The sequence below is a fragment of the Drosophila serrata genome, unplaced genomic scaffold, assembly GCF_035046125.1.
Source record: "Drosophila serrata isolate PLE 108 unplaced genomic scaffold, ASM3504612v1 contig_241, whole genome shotgun sequence".
In the NCBI taxonomy this organism is placed as follows: domain Eukaryota; kingdom Metazoa; phylum Arthropoda; class Insecta; order Diptera; family Drosophilidae; genus Drosophila; species Drosophila serrata.
In genome coordinates this window covers 920,217-944,399 of record NW_028257139.1, presented here as the reverse complement: position 1 = coordinate 944,399, position 24,183 = coordinate 920,217, and the positions used below count along the sequence as shown (strand labels likewise).

Below are 24,183 nucleotides of genomic sequence, written 5' to 3'. Positions count from 1 at the left end.
TACCGCAATATAGAGCCATATAGTGAGCACTCGGACTCGGATTCGGATTTGTACTCGGATTCCGATCCAGATTCGGGTATATACCCACCTGTTCGCACCGCTTCGCCGGCATCAGTCGTTCACTCGCGACCGCAGCAGTCTCGTGTGGCGAACAAAAAACAGAATAAGGAAAAATATGGATCTCCAGAGTGTCCTGGAGAAGTGCGGCAACTTTGGCCCCTACCAGATACTGCTCCTGGGTCTCTTCGGATACACAAATATAGTGTCCTCCTTTCACTATTTCTCGCAGACCCTCATCAGTTTTACACCCGCACACAGGTTTGAACGATATTACGAAATTTGTTGCCATTTGGGCTATAAAAATTGGAAAAAAAACAAGTGGCACAGCTTTGTAAAAATTTGTTGCCAAACAATAACAATTAAAACAATGGAATAGAAATATTAGAAACCACAAAATGGAAATGAATAAAAAGCTTTGTGCTCTAATAATAAAATTTTCTTTAATAAAGAAGAGTTTCTTTAATAATGTTTCCACTTATAACAAAGATTAATTAAGATATCCCCTCTAAATTCAATAAAATCCTTTGAAAGAAATCTCTTAATCATTAACCAACTTATTATCCCTTGTTTTTAGATGTTCTGCACCCTTTAAGGATCTGCCTGGCAACGTCACCCTCTTGGAGGTTGGCTCCTGCAGTGTTCGGCAATTCGACGATGACATGGTTTCCTATGGCGACATCAAGTGCCACTCATGGGAATTTGACAGGGAAAGCAACTATGAGAGCATCACCACCGAGGTAAGTGCTTTCAGCCTAAAAGTAGGAGACATTTCTCGAGACTAAACACTGTCGTCTGTTTCTATTGATTACAGCTGGGTTGGGTGTGCGATGATGCCTACAAACTGGCTGTGGGTCAGTCCTTCTTCTTCATTGGCTCTGCCCTGGGCAGTATTTTCTTTGGCTATTTGGCTGATCGCATTGGTCGGTTGCCAGCCTGTGTCCTGACCACCTTAACCGGAGCCTCTGGTGACTTCTTCACATCTTTTGTGAGCAGCCTGCCCTGGTTCTCGTTCACGCGCTTCATCTCTGGTCTCTCCATGGACACACAGTATGTCCTTATGTACATTCTGGGTAAGAGGAGTCATCTCGAGGCTTGAAAGATATTAGAAGTAATATTGTTTATTTCAGTCTTCGAGTACTTGAGCCCAAAGCACCGAACCTTCGGTCTGAACATCATTCTGGGCGTCTTCTACTGCATCGGTCTGGTGATCTCGCCCTGGATGGCCATCTGGCTGGGCAACTGGCGCAGTTACCTGTGGGCAGCCTCTCTACCAGCATTGGGAATGCTGATCTATCCTTTGTGCCTCCACGAGAGTGCCGAGTGGCTACTCACCAAGGGGAAGTTCGACAAGGCTGTTAGCAGTCTAAGGAGCATTGCCAAGTTCAATGGGCGGCATGTGGAGGACTCCGTTTTCGATGAGTTCATTAAGCATTATCGCGAGAAGCTCAACGCCGCACAAAAGACATCCTCAGATACATTCATTGGGATGCTGAGGACTCCAAGACTGAGAAAGTTTACCATTATTCTGCTAATCAAATCGTAAGTTGAAGCGTTGGTAATAGTTTCGTATAAGCTCTAAAACTCTTTTTCAAATCTTCGTAGAATGATCATCACCATAGCCTTTGATATCCTGAGCCGCAATGTGGAGGGCGTGGGCATCTCGCCCTTCAAACTCTTCTCTTACTCGGGACTCTGCTATTTGCCCGCTGGCTTAACCATCATTCTGTTCCAAAACAAAATCGGACGCAAGGGCATGGCCTGTGCCTCGCTCTTTGTGGGTGCCATCATCACAGCGGCCACTGGTTACCTGGTGGCCATTCTTGATCCAGCGGACTACTCCATACTCTTGGGCTTCATGGTTAGCCTGGGCAGATTTGGGGGAACTGTGGCCTACGACGCAGAGGCCCAGTATGCGGCGGAGATTATTCCGACCAGCGTGCGAGGACGCGGAGTTGCCAACATCCATGTGGTGGGCAATGCCTTCGCCTTCTTCAGCTCGTACATCATCTTTCTGGGCACCTTCTTTAAGCCCCTGCCCTCGCTGATCATCAGTTTCCTTCTCTTAATCGGGGCGGCCCTGTGTCTTACTCTTCCCGAAACACTCAACAAGTGAGTATTTGAATTGGATGTTTCCCTTTCTGTTTCTCCTATATAAAACTATATTTTCCTTTCACAGGAAACTGCCACAGACTTTGGAGGAGGGCGAGGCGTTCGCCAAGGGCGAAAAGTGGTACTATTTTCCCTGCTTCTCGCGCAGACAGCAGACAGACAAATCCTCATCTCAGTTGGAGTCAGCCAACGAAATTACAAAGTAGCCATAGTAAATGTATAAAAACACACAATAAAAACAAATTAAAAATCACAAATAAACAGTAAGATAAATGTATACACGGGACTTTTTATGAGGGGCAATCAAAGTAATTAGTTAATGACTTAATTCCTGAAGGGTATCGGGTTATGAAGGAGGTGCTTCTGTACCCGTACCCGATTTCACCACATCCGGAACGCATTTACCGAGTGCACATGTATCGTAAACCCCAGGCTCAGACATCTATTACGCTTGTTTAGGGTCCATTGGCTTGTTCAAACTACCCAGGAGCCTGTTTACGGCTTGATTTATGCGGATCACGCCGGCGGTTCCGGAACTTTTACTACACGCCAAGAGAGAGATTAGAGAATTCTTATTGCATTTCGAGAGGCTTCGGCTGGCGCCTCAGCGAGGCAGACCTGTAATCTATACTATATATAATCTATATCTCTAAACGGGAACTCCCATTAAAATGTCAGGCGCCAAACAAAGAGTTCTTAGATCCGGCTAATCCCAAAGTAAGTACACACCGTTTCAGGCGTGACTTACAGCACAACAGCGGCGGCGGCTTATTCTATAATAAATCTAAGACAAAGTCAACAAGCCGAAATTTTTCGAGAAAGTCCGTCACTCGGGCAGTTGACCAAGTTAAATGCCTGATAAGCGAGCAGCTGCAAAAGACGCAGTTCCTCTAAGCCCTGTTCATAAGGGCTTTTTTCATTCAAGGTCACGGTTGAAATGAATTATTAAAAAGTATTGCCACAAGGAGCAAAGCTAAGACATCTTAACTTTATGTACTTTTCGATTTCACTTGAGTTAAGCAAACAAATCCTGTGTGTAGGGTTGTTCGCTCACCTGTTCGACTGAATGTTTGCTCTGGTCTCAACACCTTATCATTGGCACACACCCCAAAAAATAAACGTGGGAGATACTCGGAGATAGCCTGGTCCAATCTCTGTTACTAATTACCCATCCTAATCAGAGGCAACGCCTATATCGTTGTACTATACTATATAAGGCAGTCGTCGGTCCAAGCCAAGCGTCAAAATACTGCGCGCACAGACAGAATGTAGCTGCTTTCTTCCCTAAGAGGTCTCAGCGCATAAACAAAAGTATATTCTTTCTATATAGTAGATATATCAAGTGATCTAGTTAGATTCTATTAAGATCGATATGGATTTCGATCGTGTACTGGAGAAGTGCGGAAACTTTGGCCGCTTTCAGTTTGTCCTGCTCATTCTGTACGGCTACACAAATATACTCAGTTCGCTGCACTACTTTTCCCAGACTCTGATTACCTTTACGCCAGAGCATTGGTAAGTCAAGTCACTTAATTAAATAAGTAAATGTACTAGATTTGTTTTACATCTTTTGGAATTATTTATATTCCATTCACAGGTGCTCCCATGACGATTTGATGGGCTTAAGTGCCTCTGAGCTCCGCTCCATTTACTCCAATGTTTCCCATTCCTCCTGCACTCTACTCTCGGAGGTGATCAATGGCACTGGGGTGGCCGCCCAGGAGGCCTGTGAGGACTGGATCTTTGAGCGGGAGAATGGCTACGAGAGTCTGACCACCGAATTGAAGTGGGTTTGCGACAAATCCCACCAGCCAGCGGTGGGTCAATCCTTTTTCTTCCTGGGCTCTGTGGTGGGCACCATTACCTTTGGCTTTCTGTCGGATCACATTGGCAGGCTGCCAGCCATGCTAATGGCGGCTATTTCCGGAGCAACTGGTGACTTCATCACCTCCTTTGTGCACACTCTGCCCTGGTTTGCCTTCTCCAGATTTGTGTCTGGATTGTCCACGGATACCATGTACTATCTGATGTACATTTTGGGTGAGTTGACAACTGGAGATCTTTTGTTGTTTTCTTGGATTATATATTTAAACTTACTTTATTTACTTGTTAGTCTTCGAGTACCTGAGCCCCAAGCGCCGCACCTTTGGCCTGAACATCATCCTGGCAGTGTTCTACTGCTTTGGCCTGATGACCTCACCCTGGATCGCCATGTGGATTGGCAACTGGCGACGTTACCTCTGGTTGGCCTCGCTTCCTGCCCTGGGAGTGCTCATCTATCCGTTGCTGATCTGCGAAAGTGCCCAGTGGCTGCTGACCAAGAAGAAGTATGACGAGGCGGTGGCTTGCCTGAAGCGAGTGGCCAAATTCAATGGTCGCCAGGTGGAGGACTCCGTGTTTGATGAGTTCGTGAAGCACTATCGCGAAAAGATGAACGAGGAGAGCAAGCTGAACAAGCAGATGGACACCTTCCTGGGAATGTTCAAGACACCCAGGCTACGTCGCTTTACTACCACTCTGCTGGTTAAATCGTGAGTTCTATATATATGATTTATCATATATTGATCTAACCAAGTCCATTTCCATCTCCAGGGTCATCATAACGCTGTCTTACGATGTAATCAATCGGAATATGGAGGGCCTGGGCTCTTCCCCCTTCAAGCTCTTCTCGCTTACCTCCAGTGTTTATCTGCCGGCGGGTTTTACAATTCTCCTCCTCCAAAACAAGATTGGACGCAAGGGCATGGCCTGCGGAGCCCTGTTGGTGGGTGCCATTATCACAGCCGTCACTGGATTCCTGATTGCCTTCCTGGATCCCAACGAGAACGCTGTCCTGCTAGCCTGTATGGTTGCTCTAGGTCGCTTTGGATCTACCGTCTCTTATGATGCGGAGATCCAATATGCGGCGGAGATCATCCCAACGAGTGTGCGAGGACAGGCTGTGTCCAATATTCATGTGGTGGGTCTGGCCTCCAGCTCAATGGCCTTCTATGTGATCTATTTGGCACAATACTTTAAGCCCCTGCCATCGATCTTCATCAGCTGCCTGATGTTCTTGGGCGCTCTGCTCTGCCTGTCGCTCCCCGAAACTCTGCACAAGTGAGTGGAAATTGCTTCAAATTAACTGGAATTTTTTAAAATTAAATTATGTGATTTAGAAAACTACCGGAGACCCTGGCCGATGGTGAACGCTTTGCCATGAACGAGAGCTGCCTGTATTTCCCATGCTTACACAAACGCCGCGAAAGTCTGACCAAGCATGAGGACCTCAAGTCTGAACCCTAGAGAGTGATGCACCTGATATGCGACTACTGCTTAAATTACCTGCTAATTGCAAACAACCTGATGATGGGGCCACCTAAGGACCCCAGTAACCCAATGGTCTGATAGTTATTACTCATGTGAAGGATGCATAGTAATTAAACCAACACCGTTTTTTTGTATAATACACCTATACATAACCCTATATACATATTCAAAACAGAACTGGTATAATGATATATATGATGTAATCCATTCTTTCACAAATAAAATGTATACTTGTAACTTAACTACAAAGGCTTACTATAAAGTATATTTGCTGTATTAGCAGTTTAGAGACTTCTATCTTGTATATGATTCAGCTCAGAAGGTCAATGAACGCATGTAATTGACTAATTTTACATTGAGCAATTATAAAAATAAAGCTTTTCATTATTAATCATATTAAAATCCAGCACGCTTATCTCATTAATTATTTTTCAAGTATCTAAACTTCCAATGAGGCATTGAATTATTACTCTCAGCTATCATTTGTACCTGATTTAAGACCTGTGATTAATGATAAGTGTTTTCAGACTACAAATTTGATATATGAACGCAGCAAAAAAACTTAGAATTAAAGTTTTATAGTATAACCACTATAAACAATTAGCAAAATTGAATTAGTAATGTTAGCATCAATAAAATGATTGCAATACCTTTTTCCAGTTTTAGCTTAGGTCCATCGTTGATTTTAAGGACATATAAGATAATCTCCAACACAATTATATAGAATTTGATTTGTATATTTCATATTTTGTTGTTTTCTAAATTTAATTAATTATTATCAGTTTTCTTAATGGTTCTCATTTGCTTAAAGATCGAAATCAAAAATAGAACATTCAGTTACTGGCCTAAGTAGTATATAGCACTTATGTACAGAATATATATATAGTGTATAGGATGTATGAAAAACTCTTATGTTAAGTATTCAATTGATTTAGTTAAGTGATTTTGTGCCGCTTAAGTGTTAACTATACGATTCCATCTTATACACAATCAGCGATTTGGAAAAAAACAATTATTTTCGACATAGTTAAATGTACAGATAAACCCTAGATCTTTACCAGCTAGAGTAGGTATACATATATAATTAAATATAAATTTATATAATCGGGTACACGTACACACTATACAAATATGAAAAGGCTTTCGCATACTGAGCACATTTAAGGGCCTCCTGGTGCCCACTGCATCCTGGGGTTTGGTCCGGCATGGATCTTTTGGGGTCTTAAGGTCTAGGCAAAAATTGGTTAGCTAAACTAGGATCTAAAGATCTTCCCCCTCAGTGCTTGGCATCCTTCAGGGCCTGCTCCTCGCGATCGGCATCGATCAGGGACTGCTTGCGCTTTCCATTCGAGGAGGACTCCATCTGTTTGGCATCGATCAAGGAGTGCTTCCGCTTGTACTTCTCCAGCTCCGAGTCGGACTCCTCGTCGTCATGGCGTTTGTGCAGGCAGGGGAAGTCAAACATGCGCTCGCCCTTGCCAAACACCTCACCCTCCTCGATGGTTGTGGGCAGGCTCCTGGATAATATAAAATACATATTAGTCAATTTATTCTTAACTTAACTTAACTTGATATTAAACTAACCTATTGAGCGTCTCTGGCAGCAGCAGGCACACAAAGGAACCAGCGAAGAAGAGCACTCCCAGGATAATAGAGGGTGCTGCCTTGAAGAAGGTGCCCAGCCAAAGTATATAGGGCGCAAGGAAGGATGCCGCAAAACCGGCCACATGAACAGCGGCCACTCCCTGGCCGCGCACACAGGTGGGAATCAGCTCGGTGGCATACTGCGATCCCGACTCATAGGAAATGGCCACGCCAAACCTGACAGCTATTGTGAGACAGGCCAGCAAGATGGCATTGTGGTTGTGCTGCTGATAAGCAATCGCAATGCCAGCGGCGGTGGTGAAGATTCCACCCACCAGCAATGAACCTGAGGCCATGCCTTTGCGTCCAATGCGATCCTGCAGCAGGACCAGCAGGATACTCGAAGGCAGTACGGCCAGGGCGCTTAGTGAGAACATAATGAAGGGTGAGATGCCCATGCCCTCCACATTTCGGGAGACGGCATCATAGCAGAGAGTGATGACCATGCTGCGGAAAGAGAAATCTTAGTAAATACATATTATACACATTGATTAAGCGAAGGACTCACCTCTTGAAGAACAAAATGAGAGTGTTCTTGCGCATGCGCGGCGTCCTGAACATGTCCAGGAGCGTGGCATGCTTCTTGTCATCGCCACCCTGCATCTCTCGGGTCATCTGACAATGACGCCGGAACTCATCAAACTCCGCCTGCGTCACCCGACAGCCATTGAACTTGGCCACCCGCTTCAGCCGCACAATGGCCCCATCAATGTCATTGCGCGTTACCAGCCACTGGGCGCTCTCCTGCACCACAAAGTAGTAGAGCACCACCAGAAGGATGGGCAACGAGGTGCAGGCCAGATAGATCTGCCAGTGCCCGGCCAGAACCGCCAGCCAGGGTGTGAACACAAGACCCAAGCAGTAGAACAAACCCACGGCCATGTTGAGGCCCAGGGTTCTCATACTAGGGCGAATATATTCAAGCACTAAATGGGAGATTTTAAAGGATTAATATGGATAATGAATTTAATTGAAATTAAACCCACCTATAATGTACATCAGATAGAAGTTGGTGTCGGCAGCAAGGCCCGAAATGAAGCGACACAGAGTAAAGGTGGCCACGCTCTTGGTGAATATGGTGGAGAAATCCCCGGCAAAGCCACAGAAGTTGGACAGGATGAGGGCAGGAACGCGTCCAATTTTATCGGAAAGCAGACCGTAGAAAAGGGTACCCACCACGGAACCAATAAAGAACAGACTCTGGCCAATACGCGCCTTGTACGCCGAATCACAGACCCAGTTTAGCTGCAGAGATATATCATTAGTTTTAAGTATAAGAAATGAAGTATAATAGACCCACCTCTGTGTTCATGCTCCTGTATCCAAAGTCATAGTTGTAGATCCAACGCTCGCAGGCCAAAGGGCTGACTGTGACATTGTGTCCATTGATGTCTTCCAGTCTGGTGCACGAGGGGTTCTTGAACTGAGAATAGATCTCACCGATCTCCTTGTAGGTCATATTCACTAGCTTATCATGATAGCACCAATGATCTGGCACAAAACTAATGACTGTCTGCGTAAAGTAATGCTGCACAAGGGGAATTTCTTAGTATTTAAATTGAATATAGGTCAAATTATTAACTCACCATCGATACGATGATATTAATAAACCCAAAGAGGGCGAGTATCATGAACTGGTAGCGATTAAAGTCGCCACATTTGGCCAGAATCTGATCGAAATCCATGTTGAGGTGAGTGTTAGATTGGAACTTAGTGAGTTTATTTCTGTATTTTTGTACTATGGATGCTTGTGACGATGTTTTCCTCGAGCGTTGAGGAGGAGATGCGGCAAGGCCAATTGCCAAAGGAGTTCACATGTGTTTTGGTATCACAATTTATTGTTAATAGTCACATTTGCTGCTTTGGCTTAGTCTGCAAGAAAGAGTGTGTTTCATTAATTGAGGTCATTGTGCTTTTCTCAGAAAGCTAAATATTTAAATCTTTGTTCTATATATATATCTAGATAAGATTATTATGGTTTTGAGACGTATACTAAATAAATAACACGGCGACAAAGAGCTCATAATAAATATTTCTACAAACAATTCGAGTGGAGAAATACCACTTTCTTTGATTTGTTTACACATTAAATATTTAAAGTCTGCCAAAAGTTTATTTGCTCACACTCAAAATCGTACAAAAGGAATGGATAATGATCAAGTATTATTATGTTGATTTGGTACTTAATTTATTTGTAGCTCATTGTGTCTAGCCACGTTCTGTCATCAATTTCCCTTCTAGTTTCTTTCTGCTAATTGGCTCAGATTTATTGTAATATTCAAATAAGTAGGTATATTTAGCATGTTGATGGGGAATTTTGCGAAAATATCAATTAGAAAATAACAACGAGGTAGACACATATTGGACAAAGATAAGCCCTCTGGCTACCGTAGACTAATCCGTAGACCGATGATAACCAACTGTGATCAGACTTTGGCCAAACATCGTTCGGTATGTTGAACGAGCTGGGAATTAAGGTCAACGGAGCGGTTACATCGGCTTATCACTGCTGGCAAAATATTTATATAGGCGTTCATTTAGATAAAACCCGAAAAAAGGGAAGGCTGGGGCACTGACTAATAGTTCCACTTGGCGGGCATGGAAACTGAGACTGCTGATAACTCGCTGTTGTCAAGTACATCGATTCTCAATTGGAGCCCCCAGACACGTGTGGAGTGATGACGCTATAGACCTCGTAATTCTCGTCTAGATTTCTCGGAACGGTTTTTGTATATTTCTAATGGAGTTTCAATGGACACTCGGCAACAGCGTGTCTGCCCTGGCAATTTGTGATTTACATCTTGGCGAAATAAATGAATAAATTGCGAAGAGCTTTGCGCATATTTCGGGTGACTGCAACTGGTTTCTAGTTTAGTTTTTCCACTCTCAAGAGGCGGGCAGTGTCCAAGAACCGAGCAACTTTTTCTTGTTAGTTTTGTATGAAATTGAAATGGATCCAAGGTTCCTGCTGATTATACATTATACACATATCTTGTCGGAGTGTTGCAAACCATTCAAGGCTGGGGCAAAACACATTTTAATTGATTTTACAATTAATAAACACCTTTTCGTATCTTGAATTTCAATTAATAATTCTAAAATTTTATTTACCTCTTACTCAGACCACTAATTTGTTTACGAAAGAAACAGCAAAGCAGAAAGTTAAATTTAAACAATTCTTGCAGCGTAGAAACAAGCGATTTTATTCTGCGACGCACCGCAAACAAATATATATTTTATATGTGTATTCTTGTTTATGTATTTTTCCAAATACTTTTCTTGTTTTTCAAAGTTCAATGGCTCTGTCCGCACACGCCGTGGCCAATATAAAATGAAAACACTCAACGGAGAACGATGTTCAAATTGTTTTGTCTATTTGGATAATCGCGAAAAGCGAAAAACAAATGCAAACGCTTGAACACACAATTTTCTACCGATTTTAAAACATGAACTTATTTTATTTAAAAGTTTTTTAGTTATTTGTTCTTTGGCTTTAACGCTTGGCGGAACCGTTTAGGCCCGGTTGGGACGAGCTGGCCAGAGCTCGATTAGTTGCGATGTGTGTCCGACGAACGCTCCTCACAAACTGAGCTGCCAAATGCCGACGATTGTTTATTAAAAACGCCAAACAGCTGTTCCGCTGCTGCGCCGCGGAGCGCCAAAAAGGCAGCGACTGAGGCGGTTAATCGAATTCAACAGGGCAACAAAAATAAAAATAATAATAATAATAATAAGATGAGGAGTGAGGGGGGGAGTGCCAGAAACAGGTCATAATTAAATCCAAAACTGTGAAAAACAAACAATTTGCCTGGCCAGGCCAAGCTCGAGATTTGGTGATTTTCGTGAGGCTTTTACGAGCGACCACACGGCGTATACTTGATTGGATTCGATACGATTTCATTTGATTTACATCCTCATACACTCCACCCTTGTGATCGAATTGTGGCACATGCAAGGGAAATAGCCTTGCTAATTATTTAAGCCAACGAATATTTTATTAACTCGCCCTATAAATAAGTTTAGTTTCATTTGGGCTTATAGTTGTTAAGTCTATTCGCAGTGTAGTCCGGATTAAGCAATTTCCGCGAACAACTTTTTGATAATGCAATATGAAAGGGGGAAATTCTTGACTGATTCATTCCATTACGATTATTCTGCTAATTATTCATCACAAACTTAACGTTTTGTTTGTGATTTTGTAATATCTACTAATTTATGGACTTTTTTGAGGTCGCTTTCTTTTTTTTATGACTGTTTTATTGGGATTTGTATTTATTTTCTTCTTTAATATATATAATTTCTAAGCTAAGCATTTGTAATGTATGTATTAATAAGTAATTAAATCTTGTCATTGTTTATAGTATTATATTATATACTTTATTTTAAACTTAATTTAAGAAACGATTGTTCAAGTTTTAAAAGAAGTTTTCGTTTTTTCTTAAAATTTAGGCTTAAAATTCCATTCTTTTTAATGCTATATAATCTTAATTGTTATTATTTCAAGATCTCCACAAAGCTACTGACCTGCTACCCTTCTTAGCTTTTATTTAGGCATAAACTGAAATATGGCTGTATTAAAGATTAAATGCGGGTGGAGTTTCTCATTAGCCAAGAACAAATAAATAATGAAACTGTGTAGCTTATCATTAAATGGACAAGATATGATACCGAAAGTGAGTGTGAACTTTGCCTCAGCTTACCTAAAAACAAACCACAAAGACTTTAGAAATTTATAGACAGCATGATTAAGCCACATTGTTGTGTGCTCTTCCGCAATTAGTAGACGACAATTTATAGCACACTTGAGGAGCTGTCGTGGTAGCTAACGCTCCGTAGTAAACCATAAATAAATATCAAGTTGTTGGCAACAAAAATCAGAAATCAAAGCTCACGGCTAATGCCGTAATGTAATTAAAATCCAATCAAGTGGGTAAGGTGATTAGATAACGCCCAATTTCAGACTTCGTAGTCCTCAAGTAGCCGACTTCCACCATGTGCTAACTAGCTAGTGAGTAGCTGCCATAAAATTGGGGTGCGTAGACTAAAAACTCAATGCCATAACGCAGAAATCGGATTCGATCTTATCGCACTTTCCCCGAACAAGACACAACACGTGCTGGTTGCCGTTGCTTATTTGGCCAACTGTACCCCCCGACAGATGGATGATCTTTCCACTAGAGACAGAGAAATACTTATTTATGGCTCTGACATTGCACTCTTCTTTGTCTGTATGTCTTGTGTGTAAACAAAGGAACAAAGACAATGTAGGGATGTCTTGGCCCTTTACAGACATTCAAATTCATAGAGGAGGAGACAACACACATTACTCATACGCCCTGTTATCCATGGTTCATATGGGGGATTTTCACCGAACTCAATGACTAAGCTGCATTTTTATTTTCAGCAATCGCGCTGCTGATCCTCTGACACTCTCCAGCTAACTTTAACACATACTTGAAAAACAAATAATAAGAAAGGCATCAATAAATCCAACATCAAATCAAAGGCGCTAACAAATCGGTAGTGAGAATTACGACTACCACCTTTTGGGTCTGTATTAATTCGTTAGACTAATATTAACAACGCCTAGATTATGCTTATGCAAAGGTGTTAGCCTTAACGGAGTATATTTGCCTTTAACTACAGAGTTTTTTATTATTATTTTGGACTTCGCAACAAAGCAAATATAGGGGAGGATCTTGGTGCCAAAAACAAAACTTATTCTGATCGATGTTCCACTTTTCACTTCGTTTTTATTATAAGCATAGATTTTCTTAATGTCTATTTCATAACTTTTTTGAGGAAATATTTAAGAAACTGGACCTAATTTTATCTTTTCATTACATTTTCACTATTTACTTTTATATAGTTATAGATTTTTAATCAAACTTTGATTTTGGGTTTTCTTTCTTTATTATATTCACTATTTAGTTTCCTTCAAATATAGGTCCTTGAACCATTTGTTTTTTTGGTTTTTCTTGGATGATTTTTTTAGCACGCAAAATCTAAATTTCGCTTGTACCATAAACTGTTATTTGCGTATTTTATTTAATTTTTTTCACACACACTTGCGAAATATTTCGAAAATGGATTTTATAATAATAGCCATCAGAGATTGAACTTACTAATTAAACAATTTGTTATAAATTTTACATTTCGCGTCTCTGCTCCTGGCAAGTGCACGAATGAGTGGAAGTGGAAAAACTAATTCTCCTCAGTCGTTCTCTTGCTGAATTTTTCTCTCACTGTATCACTGCGCCTTCGATCAGCTGTTCGCGACTCGCTTTACGATCTTTTGCTGCCGCTCGCGTGAACAATTGGTTTCGTTTTGACATCAAGTTCAACGAATGTTGTCGGTTTTAAATGCTTTCGCGTGCCAGCAGACGCAAGCTGCATGCTGTAAATGTAACTGCAACTGTAAATGTAACTGTAAATGAGTAACGGATTCTTTACTCAACGGCTCGTTCAATAGCTCCTCTCTCAGCAGAAGGGAGGGAGTGCATCTATCTCCCTCACTGCATCCCCAAACTTACAGAGGGAGAAACTCAAAGGTTGAAAAGAACATAGTATTCAAATATTACTAAGTATATAAAATGTTATAAATATACGTAGGCATCAAGTAATATTATAAATCAAAAACAAATCAAATCTACATTTGTATCCATCTACAAAATATCGCCCCAGTATATTAATAATTTAAATAAGGAAATTTCAATCTCACTTTTGCTCAGTGTATAACTCCCTACCCTTTCCTCTTAGCATCGAATTTCCCTTCAATTGATCCGAATGTTTGCCTTTGTTTGCCGCTGATTAAGCTTTTATGACACAATTTCTTTTGTTTGGAGTGCAAGCAGCAATTATCATTCTATGAATATTCACATAAATAGAGATAAAAAACTGATGGGATCAATTAAAACGCTTGGCAACAAACGCCTCGGCATCAAAGTGCTTTAATGGGTTAACAATAAGGGGAAAGAAAGCCAGATGGGATTTACTTGAATAAATATAATAAAATAAAGATAATGCTTGCAATTATATCTTTATACTCCAAAATTACGCCGCAGAATCGGGTCTACATAGTTTTTAAATGAGTAATGCTATAATCTCGAGACGAAGCACATTTCTGAAGGCCAGATTAGATAGATGGGGGTGTAAATGTTACACAAACAAACCGGAACCACACATGTAGTACGAAAATTCGAAAAACGAGTTCGAAATCGAAACCGAAAAAAGGGTAAATGAAAAGCCCGGGAGATTCGAATGATAACATGACTTCACACAGAGGGAGGAGCTCCCAAGAACAATTTATGATAATGATAAAGCTCACTTACTCTCTCCGGCAAACCCACTCTGTCTCTCTTCGAGTTGGCCATCCGATCCGGACTGGTTTGTGTCAGTTGTAACCAATTATGAGCAGGGGCTCAGTTCGAGTACTTTTCGTTACGATTCCGATTCGCATTCGCAACTCGTACAATCAGTCGACTCGTACAATGCGGCGTATGCTTGACGACGCCGAAAAATGGCGTCAGCAGTTTTTTTCAGAATAGCAAAATTCCATCTACCCCCAAAAGAAAATAAAACGAAACTTGAATGGCGCAACAAGTGCTACTCCATAAATTCCCTAATTTGCAGCTCTCTATGTTTCTGGTCCATTTTCGGTTTTATAGTGAGATGAGATATTACCCATCTGATATCCAACATTCTTGGCAAACAACATGAAATTCAATGCTTCGAACGTGATGCCTGAACTTGAAAAGAAAGTCTATAAAAAACCTTGATGTATGTTTGTCATGGAAGTAAAGACAAAAGACAAAGGCAACACTATATCAAGAACAACTTGTCAATGTCTATACATAGTTTTATTTTATATTTTTCTTCCTATTTACCATGAGGATTTGTTTTTGAGATTAGAAATCAAACGATTTATAAAATCTATAAACAATGTAAACAGTTCAAGTCTTTGCAACATACTAGTTATTACAATAATAGATTTTCTGCTTTATATTTTACTATTTGCCTTGATTATTACATAAATCTTTGAATATCAGTTCATTCTAGATCATATAGGAAACAATTTTAAAGACTTTTTTTTACATAAATAAGTTTAAAATGGAAATAAAACTAATCACTTCTAAGTAAAAAGCTTGTATAAACTCATTTTATATTGAACACACCCTTAACTGAAACTCTCCAGGAAACATAAATAATTTACGCAGCGGGGAAAGTGACACCCAAATCATTTAAAGCCAAGCAAGAACCAAGAAATATAATTGTCCAAAAATTCCCCCTACAAGTTCTTTGACCCACTCCACAAATGCTTCCTTGAAATGGGCACAAAAAAAAAACGATCACATTGATAAGAAAGCCATTCAATTGCTTGGCCAAACATAAACACAACAATCAATTATTGCATAAACAAATCGATGAATGAAAGTGCCGACTCACAGAGAAATTCTGAGCAATTTGGATCGAAGTCACCCGAGGAGACTTCTGCGGGCTATGCAAATGATGTCACGAAATGATGCCGTACCAGCATAAATGTTTTGGGAATATTCCACAGTACAAAACAAATTGATCAGAGGGTTGAGCCACAATCTGGTATGAATCGGATTGCCTGAACAAAAGGCAGCACAAAGGTTTACCTTTTTGCCAGCGATTGCTGCGAGTATATAGACTATAAACTATATAGACAACAGATCCCCACCCAGACACGGCTCCAAGCCCAGGCCACCAGACTGCCCATTAACATGTTATGGTCGCTGACAAAAACAGACTTTCGATCGCGAAACACGTTGGTCAAGTCTTTCTCCCTGCCAGACACGAAAAAAAATACAAAACTAGTGCAAAACCCAGACACACAGTGAGATTTTTCAATGGTGACCCTCAAATCGAAAACAACTGGGCACAAAAAAAATCAAACAAACAAAAATAAACCAATAACGAGCTTGGCAACGATGTCTCCGGCGCACAAAACTTTTAAATTTAATTTTATATAGTATATATATATTTGTTTATCGTATTCGCAGACACGCATACACAACCGATAGAAATGAGTCAAAAACGTGACTTTAATTTTTTTGTTTGTTCTTTAATTTATGGCCCTCGTATATGCGCATAATTACTGGTTAATCAAATGGATGTGTATCAAGCAAACCAGTTTTGCTACGGAGCATCAATCATAGAGTCCGGGCCCGATAAAGATCGACATAACTATTGGCTTAAGTTTGGCATCGGTCAAATGTCATTTGTCTATAGAAACCAGTTACAAAACGGCGAAAAGGCCAAAACACGTTACGAGATCCGCTGCACGGAGGAGGGAGCTCCGCTTCCACGAACGCAATCTAGATTATCTATCCATAGGAATATGAATGCCCATACCAGATCCAACTGGTTGTCCAGAGATAATACTATATGATATAGTTCTCCGTCGATCGCTTGATTTCCTTTTTTTCTCTCGCGGCATTGCAAAAACTGTAGCGGCAGTTCAGGTGTAATTGCTTTCCAAGTACTTTGGAGCACTTTAAACCAGCTATTGCACTTCCACAGCAAAACCCAAAGCACTTTGCTCACGAATAGCACTTGAGAAAATTATTGAACTACTCAAACTGAAGATTACTTGGTTAAAGTTTATTAAAGTTGTTTGTCAATGGGTAAGTTTTAAGTAAAATATTTTATTTTTGTACCCTTGAAGAGCAGTCAGAAGAATGCAAAACAGTGAAGTTAACTTCCTTTCTCGTTTATATTTTCTTTGATGTTTTTCCAATACAACTAAAATTATATTTGATTTATTACTTTTAGTTTGGTCTATAAAAAATACATACGCTTGTATATATTTATTAAGCTGTAAAAAGCTTTGTTTAATTAATTTTTAAGTGATTGAACTAGAACTTATACTCTCTTAACTTAAATACATTCTGTTTTCTCATTAACGAACATTTCTTTATAATTTTCTGTCAGCTTGAATCACCTTTATTATTTTCTTGTTAAAAAACGTTTCTTTTTTTATTTATTCTTTCACCCTTTAAAGTTCTTAAAACTGATATTTCAGCGAATAAAGTTTATATTTAATTTGGATATTACCACCGCCAGCTTTCAACTTTCTTTTTATCAATTCCTGTTTATTTAACTTAAGCGGGTATTTATAGAATTTGTGCCTTGGCAAGTTTAATCCCTTAGATGTTTATCAAAGCATTCCCCGTCTCCTGTTTGGGTCACTAAAGTATTTAGCAGCCATTTGGTAAATATGAAATATGAAAACAAGGTCATGCAAAGACCCTGCAGACCCTGCCCGCAGAGAACATCTCATTGGCATTCAGATGCGTTGATGTTTATCCTTTCCCTTTTCGCTGGTTCACAATTCCCAATCCCAGAAGCCAGTTAAGAGAACCCACTTGGAGTCATTATATTGGCCAAGGCAACGTGTGTGTCTTGGCCGTGATCCAGAAATACTTAATTGAAACCAGTTGGTCGACTGGGAAATGGGAAATGCATAGAATAAAGTGCGCCTGCATTCATTGGTCTATTTTTAAAAGGGGGACACAATCTCTTGTACACGTGCGCATAAACATTTTTGAAAACATATAACTGACCGAGGGCGATTGCATAAATTTGTTAATTGCTATTTATATGTCCGACACTTGGCGACACATCCACAAATAAATAGATCGATCGTAAAACTTTCCACTCGCCTGTGAGAAACTCTCTGCATGCTGCCTCTTCCGATCCGATCACCAACTGCACTTTAATTGTCGTCAATTAATTGTTTGTTTATTCACACTGTGACTTGGGACTGAGTGCACTTTGCCACGGACTCACTACAAACGATCCGATTGAGCATTAAAGAGTCTGCTCTCTACTACACTATACCCGTATATCTGATTGATATGATTCTTGAACCGATTGTATTAAGAATACTGAGATCTTGAGACTCTAAGATTTTGAGATTCCGCGTTTCCGATTTCTGGGTTCCTGAGCGAACGCCGTTTATGCGACTGTTCAATGCTTGCCAGGTATTCAAAAATATCGGCCATGACTTTGGCAAAGAAAAACTAAAGCAAGTACAAGGGGTTATTTGGTGTTTCGACTACAAGATGCCCTTTAAGAAAATCAAACCTTAACAAGAGTTCAGTTTCTTCTAAAGGAAATTGTTTAAATTATTAAAACTACTCATTATTTATTAGAAAAAGAAATGTATCTCAAAGGGCTTAATTATATTTAATCATTATTCAACGTAAAACCAAATTATTCGGATCGGTAAAAGTTGTTAAAAAACACATTATTTAATTGCATTGTTGTTTGATTTGAACTTTCTTCCGTTTAAAAATTCGATATACATTTACTCTATTTTTAGTTTATTAAGTTATATTTAAAATCATTACAAAATTCAAATCATTACAAAATGTAGATATAATTAATAAATAATACTTAATAAATGTGTTTAATATATATATCAATTGTCTAATATACCCTGTGTTATTAGTGGGTATAACTAGAATTTAATTTGTTTTCTTATTCTTTGTCTGTCTCTCTTTTTCTATCTCTTGTTCTTCACCTTTTTTTCTCTTTCTACTTGATTTTGTTTTTTGATCAGCTGTTTAATACCGTTCTTCCTTGGTTTTGTGCACGAATGCTCTATAAAAACAGGGTACCTTGCGTGATCTTCCTCAGGGATGATCATCTATAAGGGAATTTTCCAGTCGTTGCATTTGATAGATCAGATCAACCCCCTTACTGAGATAAGAAAACTACGCAATTTTATGTTTTCAGGATGCAGTCGATGCGTTACAACGCAATAAACCTGGTGGTGGCAGGTAAACAAACAAAAGAAATTTAACAAAACCAACATAATCCGAATGAGATTCCGAATTCTTCCGCTAAAAACAAATCCCCATTTTTCATATATACAAAATATAAGAGCGAACTGCGAGCTGAGAGCGTGAGCTGCATATTATAATTAATAAGATTTATGCATTTCTTTGTTAACAATTATTTATTATATATAATTTGTTTTAACCAAACGGAACCGGTTCAATATGCGTTTGATTTTTAGTTATGATTTATTTGATTATTTCTCTACCCCTAAACTAATGACGTCAGCAGCAGTCATTTATACCCTTTACAAAACCCAAATAAAATTATTTTATTTGTTTTGCTTGCGTCTCTGATATGTTTGAGAGCATTCACCGCCAGAGAACAAGTCTGATAAACGATCGAAGCGGCGATGTGATGCCAGGTGATAGAGGTGAAAATTAATCACAATCGTAAGAGACATTAGTTAATTAGAATTAATACTATAAGCCAAAAATAAAAACCTATATTCCATCAAACAATATTTCGTAGAACAATGTTGCTAATGGAAACATTATAATCCTTAGAGTAATTTAGAGTATATAATCTTAAAATATTCGTGACACGCTATCATCTCCATTGGCGACCTTCACATTGAGATTCAGCTAAGCAGGAATTCTTTATTTTCGTGAGATTTTCCGATTCTTGGCAACATCGTCGAATGAACCTGCTTATTCATTTGTTGACTGTCTCTCAGCTGCCAGCCTATAGGATTATAATTAGTCTTGTACTCTATATTTGCACTAAGAGTGGTATTAGACCATTCAGACTAGACTACATTGTAAATGGGTTAATGCCTTAGTGCCTTAGACGACCTTGCCCGACAATCGAGTTCGTCTCACACGATTTATTTGAGGGGCCTTCACCAATTGGATTTATTATTAACAATGGCAAATTGCATTTTTATTAACAATTTGCGACAGTTTTAACTTGCCTATGCCATTTAAATTGATTGAGGAATCGAAATATGGAATTATATATTTATTTTTTAACATATCACCCTTTCTAGTATACCCGTAGCAATTCTTTATAGATAAGAACCACTCCAAGTCAAAAACGTGTCGCTTATCGGTTCAATCAAATTATAATTAATTAGGTTTTTATGCATTAAATTAGATTTCTGGGTTTTATGACTGATATTAAGGGCTCAAGGCACATAAGAATGAATGGAATGCTTTCTTATAAGCTATACGATATTTCTGGAATAGTAAAACCAAATGATTTATAAGGGGAATATATAACATATTGCCTTATTCAATTTGCAAAGTATTTCTAGTAAATTAAAACTAAATAATTGTAAGTTTGCTTGTCATTTCCCCTTTTTTCCAACTGTTTACTATTTTAAACGTGTTGCCAAGTAGATAATTTATTATATTTCATAATCAAATAAATATGCATATGCTTGAAAGATATATTAATAATTTTCTTTTCACTTTTTCCCCAAGAAATATATAATTTCTACTATTCATTTTAGTAGGATTCTAAGTCATAACAGCACTTAAAGCACAATTATTTAATTGTTCTCTTTTTTGTGATTTTTTAAAATTAGTTATGCTTATGCTGGGTTTTTCTGTTTTTTCAATATTCCAATTTATGGGTTCGCTAATTTAAATGCGAATGGATGGCATAATAAACTAATTAGGAGTCGAATGACGCAAATCTGTGTTGTTTATCCCAAAAACGAAACCCGATATACTTTCACCACGGTAATCAAATCTAAACTGCTCCTGCAAAATCCATAGCATCGTAAATCATCCGGGGATTCATGTTTGCGAAGGGAAAATTACCATCTAATACTTTGCAATTTACAATTACAGCAATGCCAGCGAAATGGACAGCACTTGGGATGAGGGGCACTTGCTCCTCCGACTGAGAGGGTCTCTCCACCTCCCCCCCGTCGTGTAAATGGAACTCGGAACCGCTGTCTTCCGGAGGGGGGTGCCTGCCAGGTCTATTTATAGCAATGCTCAAGGACGTCAAATATACACAGACAGACTTTTGCCTTAATTTATAAGCACGCAAATCGCGTGTGGCATAGTGATATATATATACATATTCAGATGTTTATATGTACTTGTATGAATTTTCATGAACGCAAAGTTTGGGAAATGCATACAAAGGCCGAAAGTTGTTGCTATGACTCAACGGTTCTTTGATTTCCTCCTTTATGCTACAAGTCAAAAGGAAACTGCTTTCATTATGTTCTTGTTGTTTTCCTGGGCTTCTGTATTTTGATATACGAACAATTAGCCATGGTTTCTTATGGTCTGCGTGTGCTACTTTTATTTGTAAACACGACTCGATTTTAAAGGTGAAAGAATAAACAAGTAATTGTAAGGAAATTTCCCAGAGTCCATATAGTATATAGTTATATGTGTAAGGCAAACATACAAATTAAATTAGCGCATTTGATTTTGTCTGTCTATATCAATCTCTTTGGTTTAGCACCGGAAATGTTCATTTTAATAACACGGCGTATACGTAATTTGCGCAATTCGTTCCCAAAATTCAGATTGAAGCGGTTCCAATGATGATAAGTGAAATTGAAAGGTTAAATACGATTTTAGAAATTTGTGATTCATTGAATTTTAGTTTAGTAAATGCTAAATAAATTAGATTGGCAAATAATAAATTGATGAATGCGTATCACAACAGTTGCCCTTCGGTTTTATTCATAGTTTAATGGCCTGAAATTGTGAAAAATTGATTTGGCAAGTTTTGTGCAAAATCCCTGAGCCGTACCACATGACGTATGCGTAATTTTTCACACACTTCATTGATTTAACAAGGAAGCGGCGGTGTCCTGTTCCCAGGACGGGGGATTCTCTGCTCAATTTATGCTCGACTTGAGTATGTTGTCAGGCTCAGTCATGTTATTCTAAAATTTAATATTTACGCTTCAGAAAGCATTATCATTATTCAATGTCAAAGCAGAGTCTTGCGAGTATGACAGAACTCTGAACCGAAACTAGAACCACTTTCGCACTCTTCGTGCATTATTTAGCACCCATTCGAAGGCACAATGTAAATTTGTAATGCGAGAAGGTTTAGTAAAGAGAGTGAGTATTAAATATTGGTTATAATACGCCCCAACGATGGGTAATTACAGGCAGCCGGTATTCCGGCCCAATCCAGACTGAATGTAAATAATTGAAATGGCCCCAGCATAAGCGATCAAAGTCATTACGATTTTGTGTAATTATAATTATTGAATTAATAACCCGATATCACGGCTGGAGTGATTCACTTAGCCGGAATTATTAAATCAATAAAATTATCAATCTCATTAGCATGAAGGTTGCCAAAGCTCTTTCTTTTTTTTGCAAATGTTTCCCTTTCCCCTCTTTGCTTTTTGCACTTTTTGTTATTTTCTTTTGTGAAAGTTCAAGAAACTCAAACTTTGTACGTTGCTCTGATATAAATCGGTGCCCGTTAGTGAGTTTAACTTGTCTGTCAAGCACAAAGAACCAAGGTCCTGACAACTACTTTCACAGGGGAAAATGCACAAAGGACAATGCAAGTTAGAAAGACTTGCTAAACGGAACAATGATGACAGAAGCGATAGCTTTCTTTGCTTAAATAAAGATGTTATGGCGAAGCGGAGCACTAAAAATCGATACAAGGAGATGGGGAAATGCACCGAAAAAATTGGTTTATTGACCTTAAATTGTCAATTGTTGTATTAATTTGTTAATATATAAATAAAGTTGATTAGTGTATATAATATAAGGAGATGGGGAAATGCACCGAAAAAATTGGTTTATTGACCTTAAATTGTCAATTGTTGTATTAATTTATTAATATATAAATAAAGTTGATTAATGTAGTGCTATTTAAATAAATACGCGTTTAGGATATTAAGTTTCTCTTTTAATAGGTACCAGTTTGATACATATACATCTAATTTCTCTATTTATAGGGGTTCCCCGAGAACTTGTTTCCTTTTTCTATGCAATCTTCCCCTTTTTATAATTAAAGATAATAGTTTTTGTTCAGTGTACAGGTAAGCCTGAGACCAAGAAGCCTTTGGAAACTGCACCAAACCGCATAGCCTTAATTGGCATAGCATGACACCGTAGCTCCAAAGACTCCAGCGTGGAATTCAATTATGAAACTAATGAAAACAAATATAGCTCACCCAGAGATGCGGAAGCGGGGTGTCTTAACAGCTCAACTTGACCCGCCACAATCCCTTGGAAGGCGACTGCAAGTTGCCAGGACAACGGTTATGGAAACTACGCTTATAGTATATCCTAGGGCAACGCCGCCAGGAGCTCTGGCTCCAGCCTGGGCCACCACAACGCTTTGGGACAATAGACGAATGCACTGGTCATCGAGCCCGGCATCGCGTCGTCCTGCGTGCGTCCTGCGATGTTGATACTACCAATTCGCGCCGTAAACTGAACCCAAAAAACCAAGGCAGGAAAATCGTATCCACCGCTCGCTCAGCCTCTGCACTGCACGGAGCAAAGCGAATGAAAATGTAGGCGAGTTGTATTTTCACAATGCCGCCATGTGCGCGCCGGTGGCGGTCGCAAATCAGCTGAGAGACCGCCCCACATCGAGCGGTGGAGCGCGCACGCTTTTCTCGAGTGACGTCACTCCCATTGCGACTCATGCGCAGCCAACAGGGAGAGACAGAGAGAGAGAGCGAGATACTTGGATACCAAGTATCTGGCCATGAGTATCTGTATCTCGAGGAAGTCGCCTGCTGTGGCGCCGTGTGTGCTTCGAACGAATGCATGCTTGTTGCGCCATTCGAATCCCCTTCACCCCATTTTGGTTGAAGGAAGGAAGATGTGTGGACGCCGCTCTCTTATTAGACCAGGGCTGGTCGATGGCGTCACAGAGCGCTACAAAGAGAACAGGCGGGCATATCTATTTGTAGGGAAATTAGAATTATTAAATGTTAAAATATATTTAAGGATAATCAATAGGTCTACAATGTACTATTTTCTTCCATTCTTGTTAACACCTAAAAAGTCTTAAAAATGTATTAAACTTTTATGAAATATTATACAATACATAAAAAAAAATTATTTGGATATATACCTAGTTAAAAAATCAATGAAAATAATATGCTAAAATTGTACTTTATGTATTTTCATAAAGCTGAACAAATGATATTGTTACTTTTAGTCAGAAGCAGTAAAGGAGTCATTTCCGACCCTATAAATTGCATACACATATTTTCTATCAGCATCAACAAACTAG

The 24,183-nt window shown here is 39.3% G+C and overlaps 3 protein-coding genes across 7 annotated transcripts; 2 read left to right on the top strand and 1 right to left on the bottom strand.

Annotated features, from left to right (window-relative positions):
* Nucleotides 1–104: 104 nt before the first annotated feature.
* On the top strand, nt 105–2,430 carry LOC110188372 (organic cation transporter protein-like). The gene is made up of 6 exons (XM_020958085.2): nt 105–318; nt 635–797; nt 872–1,130; nt 1,188–1,599; nt 1,663–2,169; nt 2,237–2,430. The coding sequence occupies exons 1-6, from the start codon at nt 176–178 to the stop codon at nt 2,373–2,375; spliced, it is 1,623 nt and encodes a 540-aa protein (XP_020813744.1). The 5' UTR covers nt 105–175; the 3' UTR covers nt 2,376–2,430.
* Nucleotides 2,431–3,409: 979 nt separating this feature from the next.
* LOC110188391 (organic cation transporter-like protein) lies at nt 3,410–5,716 on the top strand. Its single transcript, XM_020958113.2, has 5 exons — nt 3,410–3,684; nt 3,767–4,209; nt 4,283–4,700; nt 4,762–5,268; nt 5,328–5,716. Exons 1-5 carry the CDS (start codon nt 3,542–3,544, stop codon nt 5,452–5,454), a joined length of 1,638 nt encoding a protein of 545 aa, XP_020813772.1. The 5' UTR covers nt 3,410–3,541; the 3' UTR covers nt 5,455–5,716.
* A 483-nt stretch (nt 5,717–6,199) lies between these two features.
* Nucleotides 6,200–23,483, bottom strand: LOC110188249 (organic cation transporter protein). 5 transcript variants are annotated; one of them, XM_020957921.2, is made up of 7 exons: nt 23,108–23,483; nt 8,709–8,994; nt 8,423–8,650; nt 8,109–8,367; nt 7,631–8,048; nt 7,063–7,569; nt 6,200–6,995 (listed from the first exon to the last, which is right to left on the bottom strand). In XM_020957921.2, the coding sequence occupies exons 2-7, from the start codon at nt 8,805–8,807 to the stop codon at nt 6,755–6,757; spliced, it is 1,752 nt and encodes a 583-aa protein (XP_020813580.1). In that variant the 5' UTR covers nt 8,808–8,994; nt 23,108–23,483; the 3' UTR covers nt 6,200–6,754. The 5 variants fall into 5 exon arrangements, with proteins under 5 accessions (XP_020813580.1, XP_086687854.1, XP_086687856.1 ...); XM_086831728.1 differs by lacking the exon at nt 23,108–23,483 and adding an exon at nt 17,811–18,137; XM_086831730.1 differs by lacking the exon at nt 23,108–23,483 and adding an exon at nt 14,454–14,502.
* Nucleotides 23,484–24,183: the final 700 nt, after the last annotated feature.